Source organism: Corvus hawaiiensis, chromosome 18 (genome assembly GCF_020740725.1).
Source record: "Corvus hawaiiensis isolate bCorHaw1 chromosome 18, bCorHaw1.pri.cur, whole genome shotgun sequence".
NCBI lineage: Eukaryota > Metazoa > Chordata > Aves > Passeriformes > Corvidae > Corvus > Corvus hawaiiensis.
In genome coordinates this window covers 13,077,248-13,090,996 of record NC_063230.1, presented here as the reverse complement: position 1 = coordinate 13,090,996, position 13,749 = coordinate 13,077,248, and the positions used below count along the sequence as shown (strand labels likewise).

The 13,749-nt window shown below is 42.8% G+C and overlaps 1 protein-coding gene across 1 annotated transcript in view; it reads right to left on the bottom strand.

Moving 5' to 3' along the window:
* Positions 1-13,749, bottom strand: part of DNAH10 (dynein axonemal heavy chain 10) — a 51,646-nt gene that overhangs the window by 5,692 nt on the left and 32,205 nt on the right. The window contains exons 52-68 of the mRNA XM_048323174.1: positions 13,018-13,098; positions 12,415-12,612; positions 11,637-11,798; positions 10,901-11,075; positions 9,874-10,055; positions 8,985-9,121; positions 7,904-8,121; positions 7,341-7,562; positions 6,618-6,765; positions 5,536-5,815; positions 4,965-5,194; positions 4,091-4,364; positions 3,338-3,442; positions 2,727-2,881; positions 1,836-1,990; positions 1,419-1,602; positions 643-843 (exon numbers count right to left, since the gene is read on the bottom strand). Coding sequence (XP_048179131.1) covers positions 643-843; positions 1,419-1,602; positions 1,836-1,990; positions 2,727-2,881; positions 3,338-3,442; positions 4,091-4,364; positions 4,965-5,194; positions 5,536-5,815; positions 6,618-6,765; positions 7,341-7,562; positions 7,904-8,121; positions 8,985-9,121; positions 9,874-10,055; positions 10,901-11,075; positions 11,637-11,798; positions 12,415-12,612; positions 13,018-13,098 — 3,107 coding nt within the window. The remainder of the gene's footprint in view (positions 1-642; positions 844-1,418; positions 1,603-1,835; positions 1,991-2,726; positions 2,882-3,337; positions 3,443-4,090; positions 4,365-4,964; positions 5,195-5,535; positions 5,816-6,617; positions 6,766-7,340; positions 7,563-7,903; positions 8,122-8,984; positions 9,122-9,873; positions 10,056-10,900; positions 11,076-11,636; positions 11,799-12,414; positions 12,613-13,017; positions 13,099-13,749) is intronic.

Sequence of the window (13,749 nt, the reverse complement as noted above, 5' to 3'; positions counted from 1 at the left end):
TCCCTTCCCACTGCAGGATGAGTGGGAGAGCAGCCCAGAGCTGCCACTGCCACTGAGCCGCTGCTTTCCCAGCTGTGAAATGAAATAACCATGTTTACAGGACAGGCCACCACAACAGTGGTCAAGCAGCCACAGAAAAGAACATTAGGGCAGAATCACGGCTTGTGCCTTCAAAATAATCAGCTCAGCTTTTAGTGATAAACACTGCAGCCTGAAGTAGCAGCTGGAAACCATTATCCTATTCCAATGTCTGCTCCACTGGCACTGCCAGGCTGACACAGGCCTTGATTCTGCACTGCAGCATCGGGGCTGACAGGGCTATTTCTGTCTCCAGATACTCCTCACTCGTGGCAGCATTTAAATCTAAAGACCATTTGTCATATTTCCAGGTTTACTCATAAACCTCTGCATTGAAATAACTGAACAGTTATTGCTGTTGAAACTGCTGAACAGTTTTCACCCAAAGGAAACATCCCAGTAAGATAAACAGGATGATGAGAAAAGGATTTGGCTTCATAAATACAAAAAGCAAGTTCGTAAGCCCGGGTCAGTGTGCTGCACTCAGGTCAGGCTCCTCCCAGAGCCAGCCTGTTCTGCTGAGTACCAGTGCCAGGCCATGCCCTCTGGCTGGGCTTTCCCCACCTTTAAGGACTTCTGCAGGATTCCAACTGGGAAGCCCTTAGTTGGGTCAGTGGTCAGCCAGAGGCGAAAGTCTGGGTGAGGCTCTGTAATTTTCTCCAGGGCCTTTTCCAGATGGATGAGCCACTTCACCAAAAGGTGACAGTTCTGCAACATGAGCCACTGTCCATGAACCACTGCTTTCTCCAGCATCTGCAAAGCAATCTGAGGAGAAGGGGAGAACCATCTGTGAGTAACTCTCCCTTTAGCCTGAGAACGAACTGCCTCTGATGGGCTCGTGCAGTGAGTTTTCCTGCTAGGAAAGTGGTGGTCTAAATGAGTCTGATAGGAGTTCTCCCATAGACTAAAATCATGGTAAATTCAGTCAGCTGTTAACTTTTGGACATCCTGCCATAGTGTCCAGAGCAAAAACGAAAGTCAAAGGAAAGGCAGGAAAAGCAGCAGGAGAACTTTCCAGTAGCAAACACTGTAACTTCCAACCACCTCATGTCCACAGTAACATCTTCTCATATCAACTACTTTTTAACAGCCAGAAATCTGATTCTGAATCTACCCTTGCCCAAACCAGAACAGCAGCCAGTCAGCCAAATGGCCCCTTTCATGTTCAGTAAAATGCTATCCCCAGACTGACAAATCTATGTCAGAACCATGAGGTAACTCCTTTTAACATGGAGCAGACCTATGGAAAGGAAATTTGATCACTCCCAGGGAATTAGGAGCATGGCTTGCAATTCACACACACTGCACACAGCACATCCCCACCCTCCCATCCAAGTTACCTCTTCTTGGCCTTGTCCCATGGCCAGGAATTTGAGTCTATCTGCTTTAAACTCTGTCCTCTCAGCCAGTTTCATGAGGTCACTGACAGGATCAGAGCCAGGACTTAGGATAAAAACCACAGGTGAGAAAGGGGTGCTCTGCTGCAGGATGTCGTCAAAGCTGATCACGGGGGGCTGCACATACCTGGCAGACGGAAAAGCCCAATAATTTGCCTGATGTGCACAGAGCAGCTGCCACATGTGAACAGAGCTTTGTACACGAAGGGCAAAGCTCACCACAGGCTGCACATGGAAAGCATTCAGACACGACCCCTGCTCTGCTCTTCAGGCAAATTACAGAACCATTGACACAGCTGATTACAGCTCCAGCTCTGTGTGAGTGCTGTGGCTGGGATCTGAGAGAGGAGAGTCACTTACGTCTCGCCCATCGTCACGGTCACGTAGTCGGTCACTGCCCGGTACATCCGGTCCACCCGGAAACAGCGCAACAGGAGGAGCTTCTGGAAGTCTGAGACATTGCCCTCATAGTGCATTGGTAATGGCATCTGCTCCAGAGCATCTGTGTCATACCACTGGCAGGAAAAGACAGCACACAATGCAAATGAATCCAATGGCTCTGTCAGGGAAATTACTAGGAAAATCAATTTGATGAATGAGGGGCCAAGAGACACAACAAAAAGTCAATCAGCTGCAAGTAAATATTAAAAGTTCAGGTCAATGTAAAAAATCCAACTTTTTCAGTATATTCAACTCTAGAAACACAGTTGTACTTTTGCTCTTTGTCAACTAATTCTCTTAAGACACAGAAAATAGCATCCCCAAGCAAAAAGGTATTAACAGGTTGCTTATGGGAAGACTTCTTATAAAGCAAGAAGACATGGAATGAAGCTGAAGGAGGAACAAAGGAAATCTGTGTTTGTCAATAGCCTATAGAATTCACTGCCACAAGCAGATCAAAGTACAATTTAGCAGCACAAAAATACCAGTGAAATGTTGACTGTCAAACAGAAAAAATTCCACTGACTTCAACAGGGCAAATAACTCCTCCAAGGCATTTAACTGACAAATAAGAATTCTACAGTATACCAGGGAAGGTTTTTTTGGTTTGTTTTTTAAAGAATATAATCCTTAATTCTCCTGCAAATAAGCCAATCACTAACTGAGGTCAAGAAGCAAAGAAAGGGCTTGAGGGAAGAAGCCCACAGTGACATCCCTCCGTGGAGTACTGTGACACGTTGCATCACACTCGAACGTTTAATACCAGAAGAAAAACTAGGAGAGAAAACAGCATTGCAAAGAAGCACGTACATTCTTCCATACATCTGGATTTTCTTCCACATCATCTGGAAGAGATTCAAATTTCTCAGGAAATAGTTCAGACAAGCGAATTAGGTCTTCCCAGCCTTGATCTGGAAGCCAAGCGTACGGTTTCTTTCGGGCACTCTTCTCCAGGGAAATATTGCCTAGGCACATACAGAAACCAGAGCCAGTGTCCATGTCAAAAATTCTCCAATGCATGACCACATATACAGTCCCTCTGCACAGAGGGACCAAGAAAAAATTTGTTCCTGGAAGCACTGTAAGATTAGACGGGTCTGCTGGAGGAAAAATGGCATTTTACAAGTGCTCGCAAAAGCCAGAATTTTATCTTTGCAAACATTTCTAAAATTAGGTATACACAGTCAGAAAATAACTACAGATTACTTTCTCAGGTAACATCCTAACAATTAGCTACTGTGAAACAGAAATAGCAGGATCCCCAGTTTGTGTAACCCAACACAGTGCAGCTCTCCTCAGTGGGAGAGCTCCCCTTCTCAAGGTGCTCTAGTAAATCATATCTAGTCAAAGATCTGTCTTCAAAAGATCTTTTAGTTATTGCTACATCGAGCTACATACTTACATATAAATATTCGATTTACCTTTCAAAAAGAACTCAAATTCTTCTTGTGGAACTCGGCCTTCAGCTTGTTCTATCTTGACAGTCATATTAAAGGAGTATAGTAACTTGTGCTTCTCAAACAAGCCTATGTTAGAAGGACAACATTTTCAAAAATCAGCTGCTAAAACTTGTGGAACTGGAGCAATCTTTCAATCCACATCCTCTGTCTGTTGTGGGGCTGATGGGATACTCCACCCCTGCAAGTGCTCAAGGCCATTTTAGGTGGGGCCCTCAGCAACTTAACCTAGTGAGTGGCATCCCTGCCCATGGCAGGGGATTGGAACAAGATGATTCCTAAGATCCCTTCCAATCTAAACCATTCTGTTATTCTATGATCTGGTCACCCCACAAAGACCATTTGGTTGACAGTTAGAATTGATGATCTCATAGGTCTTCTCCAGCCTGAACAATGCTGTGATTCTAGGATCAGGGGGATCAAAGCTGGGGCTTTGAATCAGGCTTGAGTCAATACAGCCCCTGTGAGCTCCATGGCTGCCTTTACCATTCGTAACTGTGTTAAGGAAAGCGTTTTTGCAAGAGTTACGTGGGTAACATGCGTAGTTCCTTCTGACAGAAATAGCAGGGAGTAAAGTGTGAACCAGGAGTGGTGCTGAGACCTGAACATCACTGAATTCCCTGCTTGGTAACTTGCCTCTAACATGAAGCAGCTGAAGTCAGGGCTTCGCCTTTATTTGCACAACGCAGTCTCAGCCCCTGGCTAAGTGGCACTAACCTGTGCAGCCATAGTTGTAGGTGTTCATAGTCAGTGTATCCATGATGTTTTTTAACCTCTTTGGAAGAATAGGACTGGGCATGGATTTCCGAAGAGAGAATCCAAAAACCTCTAAGAAGGAGACCAGTGAGAACTGGTACATGATGTTGACAAGTGCCATTTCAGCCAACACAGAGAAGAGAATGGCCCCTCTCTTGGCAGCTGGTCTGTAGCCATCTCGGAGAAGGTCGATATCCGCTGCTGTCGTCTCAGCCAGCTTCAGTTTCTCAATCACCTGTGCAGACAGGAATTTTATACACCTGGAATTACTGTGCTGATCCAAAGGGGATCTATTACACCACAAATACCAGAGCTGTTCAGTGCCCGCCTCTCTGTGTAACTGTAGAGGGAATCTGGGCAGGTAACTCAAAAGTTGCGTTATAAAATTAAAAGTTAGATAAAATTAATCCCACCCTGTATATCTATGAAAAGTAAAGGCAAAGATTTACACAAAATCACAGAAATAATATGAGAAAGGCCCTCTGGCCCATCTTTAGTTCAACCTTCTGCCCAAAGCTTGATTATGACCACCATTAGATCAGGTCCAGTGTGGATTTACCCAGCTATGGCCTGAAAACTCCAAGGATGGATTCTTTTGCTTTAGAACCATAAACAAACATTACTTTGGTCCTGTTAAGGACTTCCCTGAAGTTAGGATTTGGTTCTCTGATCAACAAAATAGTGCCCAATACTGAAAGAAGCAACACATTCATAAGAAAACTCTCCATTTCCTTTCAAACTATTTGCAAGCTTCAGGGTTGAAAGATAATCACAATGAAAAAGGAAAGACTACATTCTGTTCATAGATACCCTTCCAAAAAGCCCAAGCTGGTACCTCAGTAGCTTTGAATTTTGTCTCTTCCAAGGTTTCCACCAATTCCACATTGTCCAACATATTTCCTGTGGAAGTTGACAGTCCATGAAGGAGAGTGTCTTCCAGATCTTTTAGCAGGTTTTTGTTTTCACTTGTCTCCTGGATGAGACGTTCTCTCTGTTCCTCCAATTCCCTCCTTTCAAAACCCGTGATGACGCTGAGCAGCTGATCCTCCAAGCCCTTGAGTGTAACTACAGGGACAACACATGGACACAGCACAGAGTTTTGTAAGCACAGGACAGTTTTTATACAACTTATTTAATCTCAAGCCTCTCATAAAACTACAGCAATGCAACAGAGTGACTTAGTTAATGATTCTGTATCTTATTTCCTTCCTGACCAGTGCAGGAAGAGATACTTAGCTCAGTTGCAGATTAGAAGAGAGAACTGAGAAGGATTTTCTATTAAATCCTAAGTATAAGGGAGTGTATGAATTTTTTAGTTTCACCAAGGTTTCAGACAATGACCCAGGCCCTAAATTTGCACAACAGCATAATCCCTACTTTGTTATTAAGTACACACTTGAGCTTACCTGTATAATTGATAACAATAGCTCTGCCAAACACTGAGGGGGAATACTTTGGGTTTGCTAATTTGGTGTTCAGGTACAATCTAAAATTACTGTCATAGTCAACTTCTTTGTCCCCCAGGACAATGAATGCTCGCCCCTGTGCAACTTTGACATTCTTCTCTAAGACATTGTCTATCACAGGGTCAATGTATTCATCAACACTGTGCAACAGGAAAGGGGTTCCATACTTTATGGCCAGTTCTAATTGTTTCAGGAAATCTGGGTCATTAAAGGAAGCCATCTGCAAGAGAACAATGGGAAAACATGAAAGGAGAATTGATATTCAATTTGCTGGACATTATTATTTTGCAATAGCTGCCAACACTAACGAAGTTTGCTCGTTGCTGCTTTTCGTCTTTCACAGATGATATAAACTGCACTCGTACAAAACAGTAAAGGTGCTTTTTTCTGATTAGCTGAGAATAATTTCCATTTGGAAATTACCCTTTAAAGTTCTAACTGTGCATCTAACTCTGTTTCTTGTCCTACATGGAAGTTTCGTTCTGGAGCTGAAATAAATCACAATCTATACCAGCTTTTTGGTTAGATTCTTTCTGCACGTGCAGACAGGCTGAGAGAGCTGGGGTTGTTCATCCTGGAGAAGAGAAGGCTCCAGGGAGACTTTATAGCACTTTCCAAAGCCTAAAGGGGCTCCAAGAGAGCTGGAGAGGGACTTTTTACAAAAACATTTAGCAATAGGACAAGTGGGAATGGCTCCAAACTGAAAGAGGATAGGGTTAAATTAGATACTAGGAAGGAATCCTTCCCTGTGAGGGTGGTGAGGCCCTGGCACAGGTTGCCCAGAGGAGCTGTGGCTGCCCCATCCCTGGCAGTGTCCAAGGCCAGGCTGGACGGGGCTTGGAGCAACCTGGGATAGTGGAAGGTGTCCCTGCCCATGGCAGGGGGTAGGACTAGAAGGTCCTTCCCAATCCAAACCATTCAATGATTTTGTGATCTGTAACTGGTTCCCCTTTCAAGGTGACAGATATTTATGCAGCTTTGAAAACAACCAGTAACAAGGTAAAGCAATCTTCTATCTTTACCCTCAGATTATTCTTTTCTTCTTTCTTCTTAATCCAATGTAAGGCCTGTTGCTGTGGGTCAATACAGAGCGGGAAGCGGCTTGAATATGTTGTCAGGATGCCATTCTGGATAGAGAGCTCATCTGGGGGCAATCCTTGGGAAACCCATCTGGGAACAGAATGTATCAAAGACCAGCCTGGGATGAAAACTCAATGGGAGAGCAGCACATTTCATTTGTCAGTAAAATGATGCAATTCACTGAGCACACTATTAGACACACAAGGACACACACACAGGGTATGTGATTATGGGGACAGTGTCACAGCTCACTAACTCATTGTAACTGCACTACTCAGAGTACTGACTGTTGCCTTAGGTGAGCAATCCTGTGGTAGTTGATATATGGGCTACCTGGGCATGGGTCTAATAAAGACATCTGTTGGGTTATGGAAACATATTTTATAGAGAATTCCTAAAATTTCCTAGAAATGGTATTACACGTGTCTAAGTTCAGTGAATGTCCCTGGAGTGCTAAGTACAACAGTTTGCTACAGCAAATGGCCCCTGTTAATCAGAAGGAAAATAATTTGGCTCCTCCTCTTGACACGAAAGTAAGATTGTCTCTCTCTGGTATGGCTGTGCACCTCTACCCACAACACCAATTCTGTGCTACAGATTCAGCTCCAGACTCCCACTTTATAATGTCACATTCAGTAGTCCCTGGGTTTCCTGACTGGACATACCTGCTAACCTCCACCTCGTTAGTCAGGAGGCTCTCTAACTTAAATGGATGGCTGACAGGAATTTCTCTTGAGAAAATATCTTCTTGCCACACTTGATAGAGCATTTCATGACGGAAGTCCCAGCTGAAGGCTCCTTCATAGCTCAGAAAGGCAGCAGCAAGTAGACAATCTCCAAGCAACTTCACCTTTCGTATTTCTAATTCCTTGAATTCCTCTGTCCACCTGATAGAATTATATGAGTCAATCTGTACCAGGAAGATGGGGTTTATGTGCAGAATTTCCTGCTACTTTAGATACAGGTTGAGATAGACTCCCACATTTAGAATCAGTTTTCTCTCACTATTATGGTGGCCACAGACACTGAGTTGATCTGAACCTTCTTCCTTTTAATCTCAGTTTTTTTCCAAGAGCTGATGGATATTAGCTCAGAACAGATAATAGCTCTTCTCAGAAACAAAAACCATAGGAAGCAACATTTTCAAAAATGTCTCCACCTGATAGATTTTATCCCTGACACAAGAACCTCTGATGTCAGAAATTATCCTCTTTGAATCTAGACTTACCTCTCATTCTCGGATTTCAAGCCAGCGATGAGCTTGTCAGCAGCCTCTAATCTTCTCTGCATTATCTCTGCTTCTTCTTGTAACTTTTGGTTTTCTTTTATTGCCAGTTCATATTTTTCCCCCAAAACTTTAAGCTCATCCTGAATGGCAGCCAACTCTGCCTGTATCCTTTCCAGCTCCCGCTTACTTAATTCATAGTTCCGTTCTAGCCTGGCCACCTAAAGTACATTTTGAAGGAAACAAAAGTGTCAGAGGACAGAAGGATTTTGGAGAGAACTATTAAGTTCTCACATTTCTTTTGGTTACATCATGTATTTCAAAGTGTCCTGGTAATAAACAGTGTAAGCCAAAATAACTTGACACTCTCACCCTTCTCTCCCCGTCCCAAACACACATCATGGTCTGACACTGCAGTTCCAAAGCAGAGAAATCTCCCAGTTTTGTACCCACAAGGAATATTAAAGCATTGGAGGTCAACAGGACTCTTATGCCCTGACAAAAGGGGAGGTTTGTCTGCTTAATAACAACAGTATTAAGGCTCCAAAAACAGTCAGACACATCATCTAGTGAATATACTTTCTCTGTAGTCAGTTGTATATAATAACCTTTTCTTGACAAAAGTTTCCCAGTGTCATCTGTTGGACATTAGCTTTCCTTTGGTAATATAGCTGACTTTCCAGTCATGCTAAAAAAAGCTAATCAAGGTCTGTGCTTAAGGAACATGGATTTTGTGTACTACTGACCTCAGCTCTGTCCACATGCCATGAGGTTTTAAGTTTGTTTTTAGTAAAAAGCTCTAAACTGTGTTTTTCTAAGCATGTTAGACTACAAAATTCCAACTGAACATGTTCCTCCCTCATCCCTGAAGCACTGCCAAGGATGACAACCCACATCCCAACACAACAAATACAGTGATTTGTGACTGAGAACCTGCCTCACTGCTACTGCAATAGCTCTCCTAAACACCACTTTTTAAGCACTTAAATAAGAAAAGTGGGCAGTCCATGAAGTGGTCAAGTATTATCTTTTCCATCAGGATCATGCTTTGACCTTCTCTGAGTTTGATTCCAACACATTTTACCTTTTCTTCCTTTGGCTTGACTGTTTTAACTACATCGCAGTAGGTCACAACTGCTTCAGCAAACTTTAACATTCCCAGTCCTGCTCTGCTGATAACTTCCATTTCAGCCCAGGTAGTATTAAGATTCTTTAAGAGAGCTAAATTGCCAAACATAAAAATATTGCAAGTGAGTTGAATAACTGTGCAAAAACTCTCAAAGAAATAGCTTTTCCTACCAGCAATATCAGCCAGTGCTGTGACAGACAATAGGAAACATTTGTCAGAATATTGAAGAGACTCTAAGATGAAGCTACTGGGCTGTAACAACACAAGCCCAATATTGTTAGTGATTTCTCAGGTTCTTTCTCCATGAAGGGAGTGTATTCATGACTTGTTCAGCATGTCTGAGGATCATAATTTGTCTTCTCTGCAGCAGTCAGATGCCATTTTTCTCCAAGACCCAAATTCCCCTTCTAATGGGACTACTCTGGATTGCACCTTTGAGAGCATGTGCAAGGGCCCATAAACCTTAGATACAGCTTATCTTCTTTCCACTCTGTAACATCACATTTTAATTGCCATCATATGGGTGAGGCCATAATTCTACTAAGCAGCTAAAAGCAGACAGAAGGACTACTCAGCTATGCTGTTTGTTTCTTGCCTGCTTTAAACCAGAGCCTGTAAGACCCCTAGCTAAGGAATAAACTGGATGGAACACACAGCAGAAGGTCTTTGAAATCCGAAAAATCCAGTCACCCCAACAGTGCAACAGCTGCAGCACTGCGGACAGAGCTGTCCCTTGGCACAGAGTGAATCTCTCCCAGATTGCACTGGAAGGATTGTCCCTGACATGGCTGATCCCATTAACAAGAACCTATATTCACTGCAAGCACCCAGAACAGGAACTCACCTCGCATAGCTTTCACATGGCTCCACGGAATTTCCCTAAAGTCTGTCGTCAACAGAAGTCGCAGGAAATTTGTGTCAGCCATCATTGCTTTGGCATTCTTCCAGTTTTGTTCTTTGTAACCTCTCATTATAAGAATACAGTCCAGGACAACCTGCACCTGCTTCGGGGGTGTTGCAAAGGATCTGGAAAACAGGTGAGAAAGACAGTGGAAGAGAAAAAAGGAGACAAAGCACATGATGCCAGACATGGGCACTTCCTGTTAAGAGAGGCATTGTAATACAGGAGCTTCTACATAAGACAAGCTCCAGCAGTGAAAAAGATAACCCAAGTCAGACAATAAATTATTAACTACTCAAAAGCTAAGAACCAATTCTTGTATTCAGACAATTTGATCCACGAAATACTAAAGGATTTCAACTGTGGAAAGCTTAAAACACTGAGGATTTCTTTCCTAGGGCAGTGAAGCAGCTGGAGAAAAATCCAGAGACCTATGAGAGAAAAGAAACTGAACATGTGTGGCAGGGAAGGGAGAGGCATTGCTACTTTGGGGATAACTATTTCAGGGAGAGATAAAGACTGGATGTGCCTTAATATTGATCCTCAAATAAAAGACGTATTATCCAAACACAGGGAGGAATAAATTCAGCAGGGAAATACATTTTCATGCTATGAAAGTATCCCTGAAAAACAACTGTTGGTGTTCCTACTTACACAGAAGAAAAAAGAAGAGGAATGAACAGGTTTGGACAGCCATCGTTCAGGCAAAAACCAGAGCAGGTTCTGGTGCATCAGACACAGGCCAGAGAAAGATGAGGAAAACAGCAAACAAAAGCCTGGAAGAACTGTCTTAAAGCAAAGTCATGGGCTAGGAATCAGGGCATTCTGTTGTGACCTCTGCACCCAGACAACTGATTTCCTGACCTTCACAGGCAGGTGAGGAAGATGAGGCTTAGGCTCAAACCCAACAAACAAGGGGTTCTCAGTGTATTTCCAGGACTTTATGCTACTGTACATACAAATGAGTCACCTGAGTTCAGTAACTTCAGCCTTGTCGAGCTTCTCGACCTCCCGTTTGGCAGCTTCCATAATAGGCTTGATTTGATCCAATGCTGCCTCAGCCTCCGCCTTCTCCACAGCAATAATCTTATTCTGTTCCTGTATCTCTATAGCTTTTTCTTCACCCATTTTTTTCTTCTCCTCAGCTAGTAATTGTAAAGGCAGGATCATGAATGGATCATTCAAGTTTGTATACAGAACATATACTAATATGCTAATAGAGATTTACTCTTTACTGAAAATCAGAAATCACCATCAAGTCAGAACCTTTGTGTTGCCAGCTTGCCTCTGCTTACAGTTACATCACCAGGCTAGGAACAGTTAGTGTTCCACACATCAGTGTGCACAATCTCTTTTTCTCCATGTTTCCCTCTCATTTTCCTCTAATACTAAATTTCTGAATTAGAAGTTGCCTTTCTGTCTACTGTCTTTCCCACATTTCCTACACCTTGGAAAGGGAAAACAAGGGCAGGCAAACGTAATAGTGAGCTGTGTAAAGTACTGTGGGCCAAACGTAGAGCAAAGATGGCAATCTGGGCAAGGCAGGGGACCTGCCCTTCTGGCATGGCATGGGAGCAGCACACAGAACAAGAGGGATACCTCAAAAAGCAGCTGGAGCTCCTCAAGGGTCTCCCAACTCAACTTAACACAGATGATGTGAGCCCTGCTTAGCCTGTGGGACACTTCAGTAGCTGTAAATTACTCACCTATTTCTGTGTTTATTTTAATGTCTCGTAACAAAGCCTCAATAGCAGCTGTTTTTTCTGTTAGCACAATCTTTTGCTCAGCAAGTTTAATGTTCAGCTCAGCCAGCTGTACAGCAGCTTCCTTCAATTTAACTAAGCCCCCATCCAGCCGTTTACATTGTGCTAGGTAGAAAAAAGGGGAGAAATGTCAGTGATTCATTGATTGTGTTCAACCACATAACAACAGACAATCTCACAAAGAGAAAATATCCTTAGAGGTGCACTGAGGGATTTTCCTTTCCTAAGCCTCCCAACCAAAATGATGTTAATGTCACTTGAGCTGGCACAGTGGCCCTGTGCCACAACTTATTTTCCATGTTACCCTGTTTGTGTTTTATCCTCTTCACATATTCCAGTGCCACTGAAGTATGAATAAGAATTGCTGCTTGAGGAAGAAAGTCAAACCTTGAGAGAGGCCATGCTGGCATTAGATTTCACCAGACTGCTCTCCAAGCAGAGGAGTGTCTGGTTTGGGGATTCTGGCTCATGTTCATTCACAAAAGGATTTGAGGAGAGCCCACTGTTTGACAGAGTCTGAACACTTACATGTGGCAAAGATTTTGGGTCAATGTCAAAACACAGCCCCCACAGCTGTGTGCCAGCACAGCATTTGAGATAGTACTGCTAAAACAATTTTTGCATATTCTAGGTAATATGTGGGATTCTCACCAGAACTCCTTTTGGTTTTAAAATATTTAAATCATGCATTAAAAAGGAGAAAACATCTACAAAGCCTTACCCAAAATGAACTCATTTTTCTCCTCCAGCAATTTTGCATAAGTATTGATAAAATCAAGGTAGTTTTTTGGTGTGACGTGATTTCTACGTCTCAGTTTCTCCAGAAATTTCTTGCTGAAATCCCCTACAGATTCATGCACCATGACAATGTGGTCAATCACTGCCTTGGAGCTCTCTGGTGGGATGCGTTTGTTTTTTCCTAAAATTGGGCAGAAGAAATAAAAAAATTTCAAAGATTTGTGGCTTTTTTCAGAGTACACCAATTACCATCTTCCTTATGCACATCTAAGCCAGGCACAAAACAAGTCTGTTTTCTGGGGCAAAAAGCAAGACCAGGGCAGAGCCAGAAGGAAACCTCTTGGTAGGCAGCCCACATTGTCTGCAGAGCTGGGAACTTGAATTTTAGCAATTTAAAAAGCCTATTCGATTAAGAAATTACCATCCAGTAGTTTTTTGACTGGGTTTTTTCATTACCCATTTAGATTCAAGGTAACAAGCACAATGGGAAATGAAACTGTGAAATGTACAATAACTGCAAAGTAAAGAATTTATTTCTTAGGCTATGCCAAGGGTTAATGGGTTGAAATACTGGCATGTTACATACCCAGAAAGGATTGTGCAACTGCACACAAGGCCTGGGCAGGCCAGGGCAAGAACCAGTCAATACCAGTGTTGTTGACAAGACCTTAAAACAAAAGGACAGCGTTATCTGAAAAATTCCTTTGTAAAACAAACCCCTAATCAGACAGGCAGTCCTCTAATTAACTTTATTTACATCAAGAATTTGCAAATTAGTCTTGACTCTTTCTAAGCACTAGAACTTACCACAAAATTCAATACTTCCATTTGCCCCAGTGTTCTGCTAACCCCACTGTACCATTCTTTAGGCTCTACAGGACACAGTCAAAGCTGCAATAAAATATTTCAGGGCCTGGTTTAGCATTCCCACCTGTACCCATCTTTCACGAATCTCTTCTGTTTCCCAGGGCTCCTGCAGCACCTGCCAGGCTCAGGTGTTTTTTCTCTCTGTGGGTGTCCCCCTCACCACACCCGTTTTTGGCTTTGGATACAAAAATGTTTCTCTTACCACCACCCTAATTTCATAATGATTTAACACCACACCTTCTGCTGTAAACTACAGAGGAGAGGCTGCAGACAAATGCTGTGTATTCCCAGTTCAGTGAGGATGACCAATTGATTTTTAGCTGTTCAGCTGGAAAATGAACTGATCTGATAAATGCTAATCAATATTGTTCACTGATACGTGGTAATTAACTGGAAAAAAATCATGCACTGCAAATCCCTTCTCATGAAACCTGCTCTGCTTAGTGTTATC